The sequence below is a fragment of the Adiantum capillus-veneris genome, chromosome 23 (genome assembly GCF_014529385.1).
Source record: "Adiantum capillus-veneris isolate H3 chromosome 23, ASM1452938v2, whole genome shotgun sequence".
Lineage (NCBI taxonomy): Eukaryota > Viridiplantae > Streptophyta > Polypodiopsida > Polypodiales > Pteridaceae > Adiantum > Adiantum capillus-veneris.
Window position 1 is genome coordinate 130,213,802 of NC_140953.1, and position 15,445 is coordinate 130,229,246.

A 15,445-nucleotide genomic window follows, 5' to 3' on the forward strand; every position below is an offset into this window, starting at 1 on the left:
TCGCTTTCTCTGCTCCGCGCGTGTGCAGATTCGGGGATGGCTCTGTATTTGCTTGCGTGCGCGCTGATGTCCACCTTCGACAGAGGCTCCAATGTCTGGCAGGCATGCCATGCTGTGCCCATGCTCCTCGATCGACACTGGATCTGGCTCATCATTGCGGGATGGCTTCATGTGAGGTAACCATTTCTGGCTTCATGTGAGGTTCCCATTTCTGGCTATGGTCTGTGGCGGGCTTAAATGGGTGGGTTTTGAGGTTGGGACTGTGAGGTGCATTTGAGGCTTGTGTATCAGGTACTGCTCTTCTTCTTGAGCATGTGTTTGGGTATATTTATGTATGGAATGTGCTGTTGTCTTATGGGATGTATATAACCTGCAAATGGCAGCCGTGTTTTGTTCTTGGCACTGTTCTGTCGTCTCTTCTAATCTCTCTCTCGGCCATTCAATCTGAAATGAAGAAAAAGATACTGTTTGTAATCCCTTTTCAACTACTATCGCCTAGTATGTCTATCATGGAAAAACATAAAATTATAGTAATTGTGAACCGGTCTGCACTGTCCCACAGGATGGTGGTGGTGTCGTCACTGTTTCCTTGACTTGTGTCCATACATCCTGAATGTAAAAAGGAGCATACTCTGTAAATGTATCCTACGCTCCCTCGACCAGCGAGCCCCTGCTTTTATTTTTTCCTTGCTATTCTCTGGCTTGCGGAGTTTTCTTTGTTTCTACCTTTCTTTTTACACAGGTTTTTGCTTTCAATCTCTTGTTTGTTTGCTTGATTGTATGTTTTTGTTTTCATGTATTTTATTTTTTGCCTGTGTTGTGTGTTTCTTGTTGCTTGTTGTATGTGGATGGATGAGGTTGCTCGGCTGCATGGGGGCGGTGTGTGTGAAAGTATTGCTGCATGCTGCTTGTTACTTGCTTGTTTTTCTGTTTCATTCTTCGGTTTTGAATAGCCAGGGTTAAGATTTTGGGGAGGGCTGCGGTGGTGACTGTGGGCTCGGCAATAGGATAAGGTAAATTAGTATAAAGTTTCACACCGCCAGGTTGCAGCTGCATTTTGATCATGAATACGCTTGAAAGCCTTGGCACGATCAAAAATACATTTTGAGATGGCCACTGTTGCCAATCGCTGAGCGGACTATGAAGCTGAATGCTGAATTTCAGTCTTGATACACTAAAATGCTGAGTTTCAAACCTGATAAGTTGATCTCGTCTAACTGGTGATATGGTCTGGTGTTGCTATACCTTGAAGGGCTTGCTTGCTTGGCTTGAAGGTGCTCACAGGCACCAAATAGGCAATCCAAATGAGGCCGGATGATGGGCTCTTTGAGAGAGAGTGGCGAGACCCACTGGCCCCTGCTTTGATTTTTTTTTTTACTGTGAAAGCCTGAGTACACCTTGCTACATTTATTGCGTTGTTATGCTTTGAAGGGCCTGCTTGCTTGGCTGAGAGTGAAAGTCACCAAATAGGCAACCCAAACGAGGGGGGCAACGAGAAGAGAGAAAGCCCGCAGGGGTTCTAGAGAGGGATGGAATGGGTTGAAATTTCCTTGAGGACCCCGTCCCTTTTGATTTATGCCTGCATTCAAACCTCGCCAAGCTCATCATGTTCTCCAATCGCATCTCCGGATCCATTTTTGAAAGCCTTGCAAGCTGCCAATCGCGTCTTCGAATGCGTGTGCAGGACAATATGCTCACAGGTAGCATTCCTGCTTTCTTCCGAAGCTTACCAAGTTCGAGTTTCAAAACAATGAGCTACCAGGATGCATGCCGACTGATATCAGCAACTCCTCGAAGCTCGATTATATTGATCTTTCTTTTGACTGGATTAGTGGAGGGCTTCCAGCAAATATGTGGCAGCTCCTCAACGTACAGAACTTCCTTGCCAGTGGGAACAACCTCACTGGGACTATCCCATCTGATTTTGAGGTATCATGCAATCCTCAACTGACCTCCCTTTGTCGCAAAATTCTCTCGCAGGAAATATACCGGCAAGCCTGAGCAATTGCGAGAAATTGATCGCCACAGACCTGCAACATAATCAGCTCACAGGAGGTGTCCAGCCGGAGCTTGCAAGCACACCCAATTTGGGAGTCCTTCACCTCTCCCAAAACTACCTTGGTAGAGAGATTCCCCATCGGTTTCAAAATTTGACCACACTAGAGGCTTTCAATGTCTCTTACAATAACCTGTCGGGTCCAATCTCTCTAGAGAGCATGTTCAAATCTGCCAGCCTTGGCTCATTTCTTGGCGATCCTTATTTGTGTGGGGGCATGCTACCCCGCTCATGCATTGAGTTTGGGGATGGCAGCTAGCTTTCAGGCAAAAGTACGAAGAGAAGCCTGGAGCTGATGTGGCTGGTTGGACGGTGCCTCTTCAAGCAATATGGAGGTCGATTCTGCAGCAAAGACACATTTGAAGATAAGGATGAGTGGCCATGGAGACTCACTGCATTTGGAAGGCTATCTTTCACCAGCAGCGATTTCTTGGATGCACTGAAAGATGAAGACATAGCTCGCAATGCATTTGCCCTTGTTCTTTTGCTGGTGGTTAGGTGCATTGCCAGGTGAAAGGTTTGCTGAAGGCCTTAGTGTGATTCGGTGCTGTTGACTGCTTTTTGAGTCATACTGTTCACTGTGTTCTGGTTTTTTTTTTTTTAAAGCATGGTCAAAGATTTGTAGATAGCAGGAATATGTTCTTTTTCTCGTGATCAGGTGCATTCATTTGCACAAATACATGAAAATGTTTTACACAGAAAGATGCATACAATGCTTGTATATTTATGTGTATAGATATTCTATTATAAAAGGCTCAGTGTGATTCCATGCTGTTGATTGCGTTCTGATATTTTTTTGAAGCATGCTTAAAGATTTATAGATGACACGAATGTGCTTTTTGTTTTGGATTTTAATAGGGACATGCGGGCATCTTGACTTCGGTTTGCTGTGATAAGTTTCTTGCTTTTGCAGGCTAGTACTTCTTGTGTCCACTACTTCGGTGCATGAATTCTCGTGTGCATGGGCACGTGGTCCACCTCGACTTTTGGGGATACTTGTTTCATTTGTTGTCATGTTTGGAGTGGTTTTTTGTTGCTGATGGTTGTGTTGTTAGGTTTTACTGTGTCTCGCGTTATCACTTGCATATGTTGCTTGTGGCCATTGAATGTTTAGTGGGAAAGGGATCTAAAGGCGGGCCGGTTGAGATATGCAGTGAAGGCCTTCTAATCATCTGTTTTCTTTTGCAAGACAATGTTTATTGTGTGTTTGCTTGGTCTGTGTCCCTTCATTTGTGCGTGTTCTTTTGCGTGTGCAATGCTTGGTCTTTGTCGTTTAAGGGACTGAGGGTGGGGTTTTGTTATGTACGCTATGTGTGAACATGCTTAGCTCATGTCGAGCACTCCCTTCCCCCTTTTCTTTTTTGCTGATCTCTCTTCTTTTCTTTTCCTTTGTCTAAAAAAATGTTCGCGTGATTTAAAATGTTGACTCATCGTGTGTCAGGAGTCTCATGAGGCATTCCCAATGTCGATCCCCCATCCCCCTGTCTCTCTCTCTCTCTCTCTCTCTCTCTCTCTCTTAAGTGAAATCTTCTCTCCTTTGACTAGGTGCCCTCAACATTGCAACGTTACATCTTACACTAGTCTCTCTCTCTCTCTCTCTCTCTCTCTCTCTCTCTCTCTCCACCCCCCACCCCCTCCCTCTGTCCCTGTTTAACTCCGTTCGAGCTTAAAAGAATGTAAATTGTGCATCATTGGTTTTCTTTATAGTCTCGTGCTTTATGGTGGGTTGGTGGTGCAATATAGCTTGTCTCATTGCTAAAAAAGAAATGACATTCACTTTTCTTGCTCTCCATTACTATTTGTCTCATGTGGCACTACTCTATGTTGGATCGGTGATACAATAAAGTTTCTTATTGCTTCAAAACGCCATTGAATCCCCCCCCTCCCCCCCTCTTCCCCTGTCCAACCTCCCTTCTCCCTGTTTTCTGATCCCCTTTTCTTTGTGAATTTAGTTTGGATGATAGGTGATAGAATCATAGTTGGAAAGTGTTCTCAGTCTTTATATTTGTTTGTGTCATGTAGACAAAGCAAATAAGCGTGTTGAAATATGGCTTATAGTTGTGGTTGCAAACAAAGCATGGAGATTCACGGTATGGAGTATGGGTGTTATGGTATTCTTTGTGCTTTTGGTGTTCTTACTTAAAACATATTCGTTTCGTAGAGCCAAGAAAAAATGATAGCATTGCACGTATTGTACATCTAAAAAGTGAAACTTCTAAACGTGAATGTGTACGGATTGATGTGAGTGAGTCATCTGTAAGCACTCCGACAACTTCTCGCAAGCGTAGTGTGTACACTGAACCGAAGTTCATTATCCAACTCTCTCTCTCAAAGGGCAAAGGGCAAGCTTGCGATACGATAAATTCTACCTTCTTTTGAAGAAAGCCTATACAAGATTGGTTGGTTTTGTGTATTTTGAAATGTTCCATCTTTTACATTAGGTGCACAAGTTAGATGCTCGAAAGCGTAAAAAGCAAAGATGGCTATTGTTAAGATCGAGAGGTACGATATATATAAAACCAAAAACATTGACTATCTACCTCTATCTTTTGATGTGAATAGATTTTCATGTTCTTATATATTGTTTTGTAGATGCTTTAATTGATACTGAAGACGATGAAGTGAAAGTCAACCCTTTTTCGCAACAAGAACCTCCTATTGTAGAACATAATGTGCCTTTTTTTGCATATAACAGACCTCTGTGACATCACTCCTAGATTTGCAATTTAGGATTAAGTGCTAAACAATTATGGTACATACAAGCTTTTCGATCCCAAAATTGTGAAGTTCTTCAAGGTTGATCTTGTGGATTCGCACAACTCCAACAAAGTCACACTGTCGTCGTCGGTTCATCTCTAAGTCAATTTGCTTCCTTTCTAAGTGTTGGTAGTTTTGTGCGGATAGAGGGTTTTGCAATCAAAACAAAGAACAAGGCAAACGGTGGAACATCACGTTTCTCTCTTTACTTGGATGCTACCTCGATCGTCACTTGCATTGCTTCATTTCCAATCCACTTGAGCTTCTACTCGGAAACGAATATAAGATTTTTCTTAAATGAGGCGGTAAGTGCCGGTGTAGGTGGTGCGAAAAGTTACTTGGGTATGTTTGCTTTTGTTGTTATTAAGAGTGAGAATTTTGAAATCTACGCCAACTCCACACATGGAGAGCTACTGGTGATTGGCGATTCTAATCCCAAGGATCCAGCAACTGTAAGTCTCGCATATTAAAATCTTGTGCCTTTTTCAATTGACTTTTGTCAATGATCGCAAAGAAGAGTATAAGTCTATCAGAAGGGATATTGACAATGGAGAAGTGAAAACTTTCGTTGCAAGGAATATCGAGGCTTTCTTAGGCCGTGAGAATACGTTGTCTGTCTTGGATCTTACAATCTTGGTGCCTGTTCACAGCAAGCGTCTGTAGTCTGATCTCTTATAGACTTACAAGACACAGGTTGAGAGTTTCGGTTATGGGAAGCAGGTAATGTTGGGTAACTTAGTTGGTTAGAAATTGTGTTGTTAACTTGCTTTGTGTTTCTTAATTCTCACTTTTGCCCTGCAGGTGTTCGGCGTCTTGCGTTTGTCTAACATAAATGGTGTTCTCTTGGAGACATTGTGCCCCATCTGCAAATTGAAAAAGGTTCATAAAACCACAGAGGGTTTATTCTATAACACTTACCAAAAGACGACTACAAGCTACGAGATTCTCAAACTTCAAGTAAAGATAAAGGTAAACGAAGGCCTTGTCATTTCTGCACAACTAGTTGGTCTCATTGTTGATGAGGTCTTGGCTTTGGGCAAGACTTTTCAAAGCTTGTATTCTAAAAGTCCGACAGTTGCAAGAGAGATCTTGGCATCGACAACACTGACTGCTTTTTACCCAGGGTAAAGGTCTTGGAAGCAGAATAGGGGTCTACCATTGTATATACATAATATTGGTAAAGCTCTTGAAGAGTCACGGTTAGTTTTCTTGGTTTGCATAAAGTAGTTTTGAATGCATCAAAACAGCCTTGTCAAAAAACCCTTGTAAAAACAAACCTCTATAAAAACACTTGCAGCTGCGTTATAAGGTTTTAAAGGTTTCCTTCTCTCTCTCTCTCTCTCTCTCTCTCTCTCTCTCTCTCTCTCTCTCTCTCCTCGTTCACTCTTTCTCTCGTGTCGTTAGTGATTCGATCGTCTTTTCTTTTCTCCTCTCTCTCTGTCTCAAAAATATGAATGTATAAAGGGACCCGTGTATTTCCAACATTTTTGGTCTCTCTCTCTTTCTCTCTCTCTTTCAATATTGTCCATAAAGACTCCCTTTCTTGTGTTTGTCAATTCTAGTATTGCACATAGGGCTTCACTATTTCCGGTCATCCGCATCTTCCTCCCAGTATCCTTTTCCCTGGCTACAGTCGGATAAGAAACTTGTTTTTTATTAGCTGGATTGATCTCTCATCCCCCCCTCCCCCCCTCTTTCGTCGATCCTCCTTACGCACATACACACACAACTCTCTCTCTCTCTCTCTCTCTCTCTCTCTCTCTCTCTCTTTCAAATATGGTGTTTTCAATAGAGCTCTACTTTTTCTAGTGGTTCCTCCCCTTTTCCTCTCCTCTCTACTCATTGTATTCTTCTCTTGTGAGTTCCGCCTACCTAAGATATTCTTGTATTCTATTTTTTTCTCTCGTCCCCTCCTCTGCTCCCGCTATCTATTTCTCTCACAGCAACGGTGGACATAAACCTCTATTATTCTGTGGCCTCTCTCTCTCTCTCTCTCTCTCTCTCTCTCTCTCTCTCTCTCTCTCTCTCTCGAAGAATCCAAAAAAAAAAAACTTCTTTAGTTTTTCTCTGTTGCCCTCTCTGTACCAGTTACATTATTGTCGAGAGATCGAGAGAGAGAGAGAGAGAGAGAGAGAGAGAGAGAGAGAGAGAGTGAAAATAGGTAATGGAAAGCTTTTCGAGGAGGTAAAGCTATCATCCAAGAGTTTCGAACTCCCAAACCGGCTTCCCCCTCCTCACCTATCTCATCTTAGGTTTTTGTTCATCCCACCTTATCTTTTTTCACCACTCGATGGACCCTCAGTCCTTAACTGGTATCAGAGGAAATTCTTTGTACTGTTTTGTTTCTGGTCCCATAGGTCATATATGACCTCCGTGGACGATAATTCAATCTCTCTCTCTCTCTCTCTCTCTCTCTCTCTCTGTGCTCATTCAATTCACTCAAACAATGGATGCTTCCATTGTTGACAATTTAAAAAATCTTGGTGTCAATGAATATTTCTTGCGTACATACCGTTTGGATGTTAACATATTCAATGTTTTTCAATACATTACAGAAACAACACTTGCACCAATGGATCTTCTAACAAATTTAGCTGCTTATACATTGTTTTAAATTGGACTACAAACCACATCGACAAACGTAATTAACACTCTCTTAGGAAATACCACTGGCGCAAACGAAACACCTTACGATAGTCTACAGGTTGCTAAAAACCTCTCACAATTCATTGGCATTGACTATTCAAATGATCGAGCTTTTTTGTGGAGCGAATCACTTGTGCATTGAGGTGACTTTACAAAGTGGACAACGCAAGAAGCAAAAGAAATTTATTGTCGGTGCATGCAGCAATGCTGGTAGGAAACAACAAATACTGATCGTAGACATTGACGGAACTTTATACGTGTTTCCTTTGCACAGATCTGCATCAGGCTTGAAAAGATTTGAAATTTGGACACCTTCGGAGGTTTCAAAACTTCACATACTGTTGATTTTGTATCCTAATGATAGTAACAAATGTGTCGCCGAAGAGTATTTGTGTCAAGAAACCAACATAGTTCGTACATAAACAACGATAACAACAAAAATAAAATGTTTAAGAAAGTCACAACAAAATATTCCTCCTCCGAAAAATGAATCATACTCGAGAGATTACGTTTCAATGATACACCTACAAAAACGTATTAAAAGGAAATACAAGATATTTCTTTAACCTTGTGTGAGCATTACAATAGACTGCTTTTCAATTCCCAAATAATGTTAATGAAAACAAAGAAAGCTAGCGACACTGTTATGTAAATTTGTGAAGCTTGCAAAAGAAAGAGAAGAAAACCAGCAGTAACTTACAAATCTTTACAAGAAACTGGATTGAATGACAAGAAGGAAACTGTACAAAAACTAAACAAGTTAGAAAAAAGACCGATCGCACCTCAAATACTGTTTTAAAAAATACGAGAGTTGACATACGATGGACAATATGGTTTACGTGGAAGCATTGTGGATGTACTGGCAAACATTACCAAAACACAAAGAAGTTTGCCACGATTCATCAATGAGGAAAACTCAATTCTTATAGGTCTAAAGAGAAAAATAGAATAAAAGAGAGCATAAGTTTAAATGAGGATTGGTTGCGACATATCACCCTTTTGCAAAAGACACATTTCATTCATCTTGCAGTGTGTAATGACAACGACGAATTATGACGATATTCTCGTTCATCAATTCACATCAGCACAACAAATCATTGATTACAACGATAAGATCCTACATGTTGTACCTTGTGAAGGAAATCATTTACTTGGTTTATTAAAAGACACATTCTGTGAAGAACTAGGTTTTCCAAGGATATTCTTTGGTGAACCACGTAAGTATCACGATCTAGCAGTTAAAAACTACCATAAAATTATAAAATGAGAATTACTTCATGGTGATAGATGATTTGTATTGGATATAGAAAAATTATTCTTTAAAGAAGTGAAAATAATGACCCAACAAATTATTTCGTCTATATGGGTTCATCTGAGAAAGGTCAAGCTTGAAGGGACCGTTCTTTATGCACGAGATGTGTTGCATGATATAAACGTCAACAAAATTATTCGATCAAAGATAGGTTACGGAGAATACGAAGCTTTGAGAACTTCTCCAGATTATAAACAAAAAATAAAGAAAAATATCTTCGCGATAATAAGACAGCTAGGTCCTCCTACCTTCTTTGTTACTTTCTTGGCTGAAGAGAGATGCTGGAAAGAACTAATCAACTGTTTAAAAAAACTCACTTTTATAACCAAAGATGACAACGAAATAGAAAATTCGATCAGACCCAATAACATGTTCCAGATATTATTTGCACAAATGTCGAAGCTTGAAAAAACTACTCAAGAAAGACAGCAACATACTCGGAGGAAAAGTGAAAGATTATTTTTTTGTGACCAAATTCCAAAGTCGTGGTAGTCAACATGATCATGGTTTAATATGGATTGAAAATACACCTCAGCTAACTGATACAAAAGCAAATAGCGTAACGAAATTCATTGACAAATGCATTAGCACTGACAAGAACCTTCTTCGGGAAGATTTGAGCAACGTTCAACAACACTCACATCGAAAAACTTGCTTAAAAAAGGAAAGAGATATTGCTTTGATTTTCTCCGATGCCCGATGCTGTATACTTGTATACTTAGACCATTGCAAGAAGAAGAAAAGAATAACAAACAACACAAAAGAAATCTTAAGAAAATCAAAGAATTCCTCGAAACAACCAAAACCGAAGAATTATAAAAAACTGTTTTTGAGGATTGGCTAAAGAAATTAGATCTTCCTTTCGACGATTACATATTGGCAATTCGATCAAAAATTTTGATACTGACTGTGCTGATGAGACGAAGAATAGAAGACATTTTTACACACGGTTTCAATCCAAAAATTTCAAAATTATGGAACGCTTACATCGACATCCAATATATAGTGAACGCGTACGGAGCTGCTATATACTGCTCATCATACATAACAAAAATGGATAGTACATTAATAACAACTATTAAAGTTGAGATAGATGTTTGTACCGCCAATAATGCCAACACTGTTGAAAGATTACAACGCATTGGAAACACAATTTGAATATGCAGCAATTAAGAACATGATCATGGTCTAATATGGATTGAAAATACACCTCAGCTAACTAGAGAATTTATTTTCATCAAAACAAATCCTCTTGAGGAAGGTTCACTCATTTTGATATGAAAAGAAACACTCAAACAATTAGATCCAGACAGTAGAGACATATTTTTCGAGAACATCGTCGACAAATATAGCAAAAGACCAACGCACTTGCACAATATCTGCTTGACAGAATTTTGTTCATGCTACAAGCACTGTAAATGTAAAATTGTTTCATTGAGAGACAACTGAATCATTCGTTATGTCCGATACGACAAACATAAAGATCCTGATAACTTTTATCGAGAACAATGTTTGTTATATTTACCTTGGCACAACGACGAGAACCAGCATCTTCATTGCTCTGAAACATGGGAAGATGTATATAAACGTCATCTAGATCTTGTGTCCTATAACAAGAAAAAATTCAACAAAGACATTGTAGATGAAAATAGTATCTCGCAAACTGCAACAGCATCGACATCACGTTCCTTTGCTTCTTCACATGAAAACATGCAAGACAACATCGCTTCAAATCTTCCAGAGTTGAACACTATCAACAATAGAAAACTAGCAATAACAAAGCTAATCGCGATTTCAAATGAACAATATCATGAAGTCTTACGAATTCTAAATACCCAACAACGTCTTCTGTTCGATGATATCATGCTGAGAAAATGAACAAATCCAGACAAAGCAATACAATAATTTCTTACTGGAGGTACTAGAACTGGTAAAACTTTTCTGTTGTTACTATTGGTTCAAAGCTTACTACGACACTACAATTTTAAATTGCCTACAAACATTGAATCTTGTGGATTCATACAACTCCACCACAGTCACTGTTGTCGTCGGTTCATCTCTAATAAGTCAATTTGCTTCCTTTCTAAGTGTTGGTAGTTTTGTGCGGATAGAGGGTTCTGCAATCAAAACAAAGAACAAGGCAAACGAATGGTGGAACATCGCCTTTCTCTCTTTACTTGGATGCTACCTCGATCGTCACTTGCATTGCTTCATTTTTAATCCACTTGAGCTTTTACCCGGAAACGAAGATAAGATTTTAGTTAGATGAGGCAATAAGTGTGGGTCTAGGTGGTGTAAAAAGTTACTTGGGTACGCTTGCTTTTGTTGTTATTAAGAGTGAGAATTTTGAAATCTATGCCAACTCCACACGTGGAGAGCTACTAGTGGCTGACGGTTCTACTCCCAAGGATGGAGCAACTGTAAGTCTTGCATATTAAAATCCTTTGCATTTTTTAGGGTAAAGAAAAAATTCACATCATTTAACGTGTGCTATGAGATTCCCAAACTTCAAGTAAAGATCAAGCCAAGGGAAGGCCCTGTCATTTTTGCACAACTAGTTGGTCTCATTGTTGATGAGGTCTTGGCTTTGGGAAGGAATTTTCAAAGCTTGTATTCTAAAAGTCCAATAGTTGCAAGAGAGATCTTGGCATTGACAACACGCACCGGCACATTCAAAATCAATCTTACAAGAAATCTGATTGCTTTTCACCAAGGGTAAAGTTCTTAGAAGCAGAATAGGGGTCTACCATCGTATATAAATAATATTGGTAAAGCTCTTGAAGATTCACGAGCTAGTTTTCCGGGTTTGCATAAAGTAGAGTCTTGAATGCATTAAAACAGCCTTGTAAAAAAACCCTTGTAAAAAAAACCTCTGTAAAAATACTTGCAACTGCGTTATAAGGTTTTAAAGGTTTCCTTCTCGCATCTCTCTCTCTCTCTCTCTCTCTCTCTCTCTCTCTCTCTCTCTCTCTCTCTCTTGTTCACTCTTTCCCTCGTGTCGTTAGTGATTCGGTCGTCTTTTCTTTTCTCCTCTCTCTCTCTCTCTCTCTCTCTCTCTCTCTCTCTAAAATATGACTGTATAAAGGGGACATTATTTTCAACATTTTTGGTCTCTCTCTCTCTCTCTCTCTCTCTCTCTCTCTCTCTCTCTCTTTCAATATTGTCCATAAAGACTCCCTTTCTTGTGTTTGTCAGTTCTTGTATTGCATATAGAGCTTCACTATTTTCGATCATCCGCATCTTCCTCCCACTATTCTTTTCCCTGGCTACAGTCGGATAAGAAACTCGTTTTTTATTAGATGGATTGATCTCTCATCCCCTCTTTCGTCCATCCTCCTTTCGCACATACACACACAACTCTCTCTCTCTCTCTCTCTCTCTCTCTCTTTCAAATCTGGTGTTTTCAATAGAGCTCTAGTGGTTCCTCCTCCCCTCCTCTCCTCTCCACTCATTGTATTCATCTCTTATGAGTTACCCCTACCTCAAATATTCTTGTATTCTTATTTTTTTCTCTCGTCCCCTCCCCTGCTCTCGCTATCTATTTCTCTCACAGCAACGGTGAACATAAACCTCTATTATTCTAGTTGCCTCTCTCTCTCTCTCTCTCTCTCTCTCTCTCTCTCTCTCTCTCTCTCTCTCTCTCTCTCTCTCTGAGTCCCAAAAAAAACTTCTTTAGTTTTTCTCTCTGTTGCCCTCTTTGTATTAGTCACATTATTGTACAGCGAGCTTCCCAATTCTCTCTCTCTCTCTCTCTCTCTCTCTCTCTCTCTCTCTCTCTCTCTCTCTCTCTCTCTCTGTCTGCTCATTCAATTCACTCAAACAATGGATGCTTCAATTGTTGACAATTTAAAAAATCTTGGTGTCGATGAATATATCTTGCGTACATACGATCGGGATGTTTATATATTCATTGGTTTTCAATACATTACAGAAACAACACTTGCACCAACGGATCTTCTAACGAACTTAGTTGCTTATACCTTGTTTCAAATGGGCCTACAAACCACATCGACAAACGTAATTAACACTCTCTTAGGAAATAACACTGGCACAAACGAAACAACTTAGGATAGTCTACAGGTTGCTAAAAACCTCTCGGAATTCATTGGCATTGACTATTCAAATGATCGAGATTTTTTGTGGAGTGAATCACTTGTGCAATGAGGTGACTTTACAAAGTGGACAGCGTAAGAAGCGAAAGAAATTTATTATCGGTGCATGCAACAATACTGGTAGGAAACAACAAATACTGATCGCAGACATTGACAGAACTTTATACGTGTTTCCTATGCAGAAATCTGCATCAGGCTCGAAAAGATTTAAAATTTGGACACCTTCGGAGGTTTCAAAACTTCACAGACTATTGATTTTGTATCCTAATGATAGTAACAAATGTGTCCCCGAAGAGTATTTGTGTCAAGAAACCAACATTGTTCATACATAAACAACGATAACAACAAAAATAAAACGCTTAAGAAAGTCACATCAAAATATTTCTCCTCGAGAAAACGAATCATACTCGAGAAATAGATTACGTTTCAATGATACACCTACAGAAACATATTTAAAGGAAATACAGGATACTCCTTCAACCTTGTGTGAGCATTGCAATAGAGTGCTTTTCAATTACCAAATAACGTTAACGAAAACAAAGAAAGCTAGCGACACTTTTATGAAAATTTGTGAAGCTTGCAAAAGAAAGAGAAGAAAACCAACAGTAACTTACAAATCTTTACAAGAAATTGGATTGAATGACAAGAAGGAAACTGTACAAAAACTAAACAAGTTAGAAAAACGGCTGATCGCACCTCGAATACTGTTCTAAAAAAAGCGAGAGTTGACATACGATGGACAATATGGTTTCCGTGGAAGCATTGTGAATGTACTGGAAAACGTTACCGAGACACAAAGAAGCTTGCTACGATTCATGAATGAGAAAAACTGAATTCTTATAAGTTTAAAGAGAAAACTAGAATATAACCATTGTTATTTGAGCAGACTAGTACGCCCACTGCTCACTCTTAAAACGCTGAAAGAGCTTTTACATTCTAATCTTTACGCAAAAGAGAGAATAAGTTTAAATGAGGATTGGTTGCGACATATCACCCTTTTGCAAAAGACACATTCCATTCATCTTGTAGTGTGCAATGACAACGATGAAGACGACGAGAATTATCACGATATTCTTGTTCATCAATTCACATCAGCACAACAAATCATTGATTACAACGATAAGATCCTACACGTTGCACGTTGTGAAGGAAATCCTCGGCTTGGTTTATTAAAAGACACATTCTGTGAAGAACTAGGTTTTCCAAGGATATTCTTCAGCGAACCACGTAAGTATCACGATCTAGCAGTTTAAACCTACCATAAAATTGCAGAATGGAAATTAATTTATGGTGATAGACGATTTACATTGGATATAGAAAACTTATTCTTTAAAGCAGTGAAAATAATGACCCAACAAATTATTTTGTCTATATGGGTTCGTCTGAGAAAGATCAAGCTCGAAGGGACCGTTCTTTATACACGAGATGTATTGCATGATACAAATGTCGACATAATTATTCAATCAAAGATAGGTTACAAAGACTACGAAGCTTTGAGAACTTCTCCAGATTATAAACAAAAAATAAAGAAAAATACCTTCGCAATGATAAGACAGCTAGGTCCTCCTACATTCGTTGTCACTTTTTCGACTGCAGAGAGACGATGGAAAGAACTAATCAACTGTTTAGAAAAACTCACTTCTATAACCAAAGATGACAATGAAACAAAAATTCGATCGGACCCAATAACATGTTCCAGATATTATTTGCACAAATTTCAAAGCTTGAAAAAACTACTCAACAAAGACATCAACATACTAGGAGGAAAAGTGAAAGACTACTTTTTCGTGACCAAATTCCAAATCGTGGTAGTCAATACGATCATGGTCTAATATGGATTGAAAATGCACCTCAGCTAACTGATACAGAAGCAAATAGCGTAACGAAATTTATTGACAAATGCATTAGCACTGACAAGAACCTTCTTCGGGAAGATTTGAGAGACATTCAACAACACTCACATCGAAACTTGCTTGAAAAAAGGAAAGAGCGGTAGCTTTGATTTTCCCCAATATCCGATGCCGTATACTTGTATACCTAGACCATTGCAAGAAGAAGAAAAGAATAACAAACAACACAAAAGAAATCTTAAGAAAATCAAAGAATTCCTTGAAACAACCAAAACCGAAGAATTACCAACTGATTTTGAGGATTGGCTAAAAAAATTAGATCTTCCTTTCGACGATTACATATTGGCAATTCGATCAAAAATTGTGACACCGATTGTGCTGATGAAACGAAGAATAGAAGACATTTTTACAAACAGTTTCAATCCAAAAATTTGAGAATTATGGAACGCTAACACCGACATCCAATATATAGTGAACGCGTACGGAGCTGCTGCATACTGCTCATCATACATAACAAAAATGGATAGCACATTAATAACAGCTATTAAAGCTGAGATCGATATTTGTACCGCCAATAATGCCAACACTGTTGAAAGATTACAACGCATTGGAAACACAATTTGAATATACAACAATTAAGTGCACAATAAGCTGTTTCTATTGTTTTATCTTCACCTTTACACAATTCTACTAGAGAATTTATTTTCATCAA

General features: G+C 39.1%; 1 protein-coding gene and 1 pseudogene across 1 annotated transcript; both read left to right on the forward strand.

The window, feature by feature from the left end:
- Nucleotides 1-1,767: 1,767 nt before the first annotated feature.
- Nucleotides 1,768-2,315, forward strand: LOC147428544 (putative LRR receptor-like serine/threonine-protein kinase At3g47570). The gene is made up of 2 exons (XM_086496855.1): nucleotides 1,768-1,929; nucleotides 2,046-2,315. The coding sequence occupies exons 1-2, from the start codon at nucleotides 1,768-1,770 to the stop codon at nucleotides 2,313-2,315; spliced, it is 432 nt and encodes a 143-aa protein (XP_086352981.1).
- Nucleotides 2,316-4,103: 1,788 nt separating this feature from the next.
- LOC147428545 (uncharacterized) lies at nucleotides 4,104-6,080 on the forward strand (annotated as a pseudogene).
- The last annotated feature ends 9,365 nt before the right edge of the window (nucleotides 6,081-15,445 follow it).

What these genes read in the sequence shown, in the direction of transcription:
- LOC147428544 (XM_086496855.1), top strand. Translation starts at nt 1,768, where the DNA reads ATGCCGACTGATATCAGCAACTCCTCGAAGCTCGATTATATTGATCTT. An exon ending in CTATCCCATCTGATTTTGAG is followed by an intron (nt 1,930 to 2,045) that starts GTATCATGCAAT and finishes CAACATAATCAG; the next exon opens with CTCACAGGAGGTGTCCAGCC.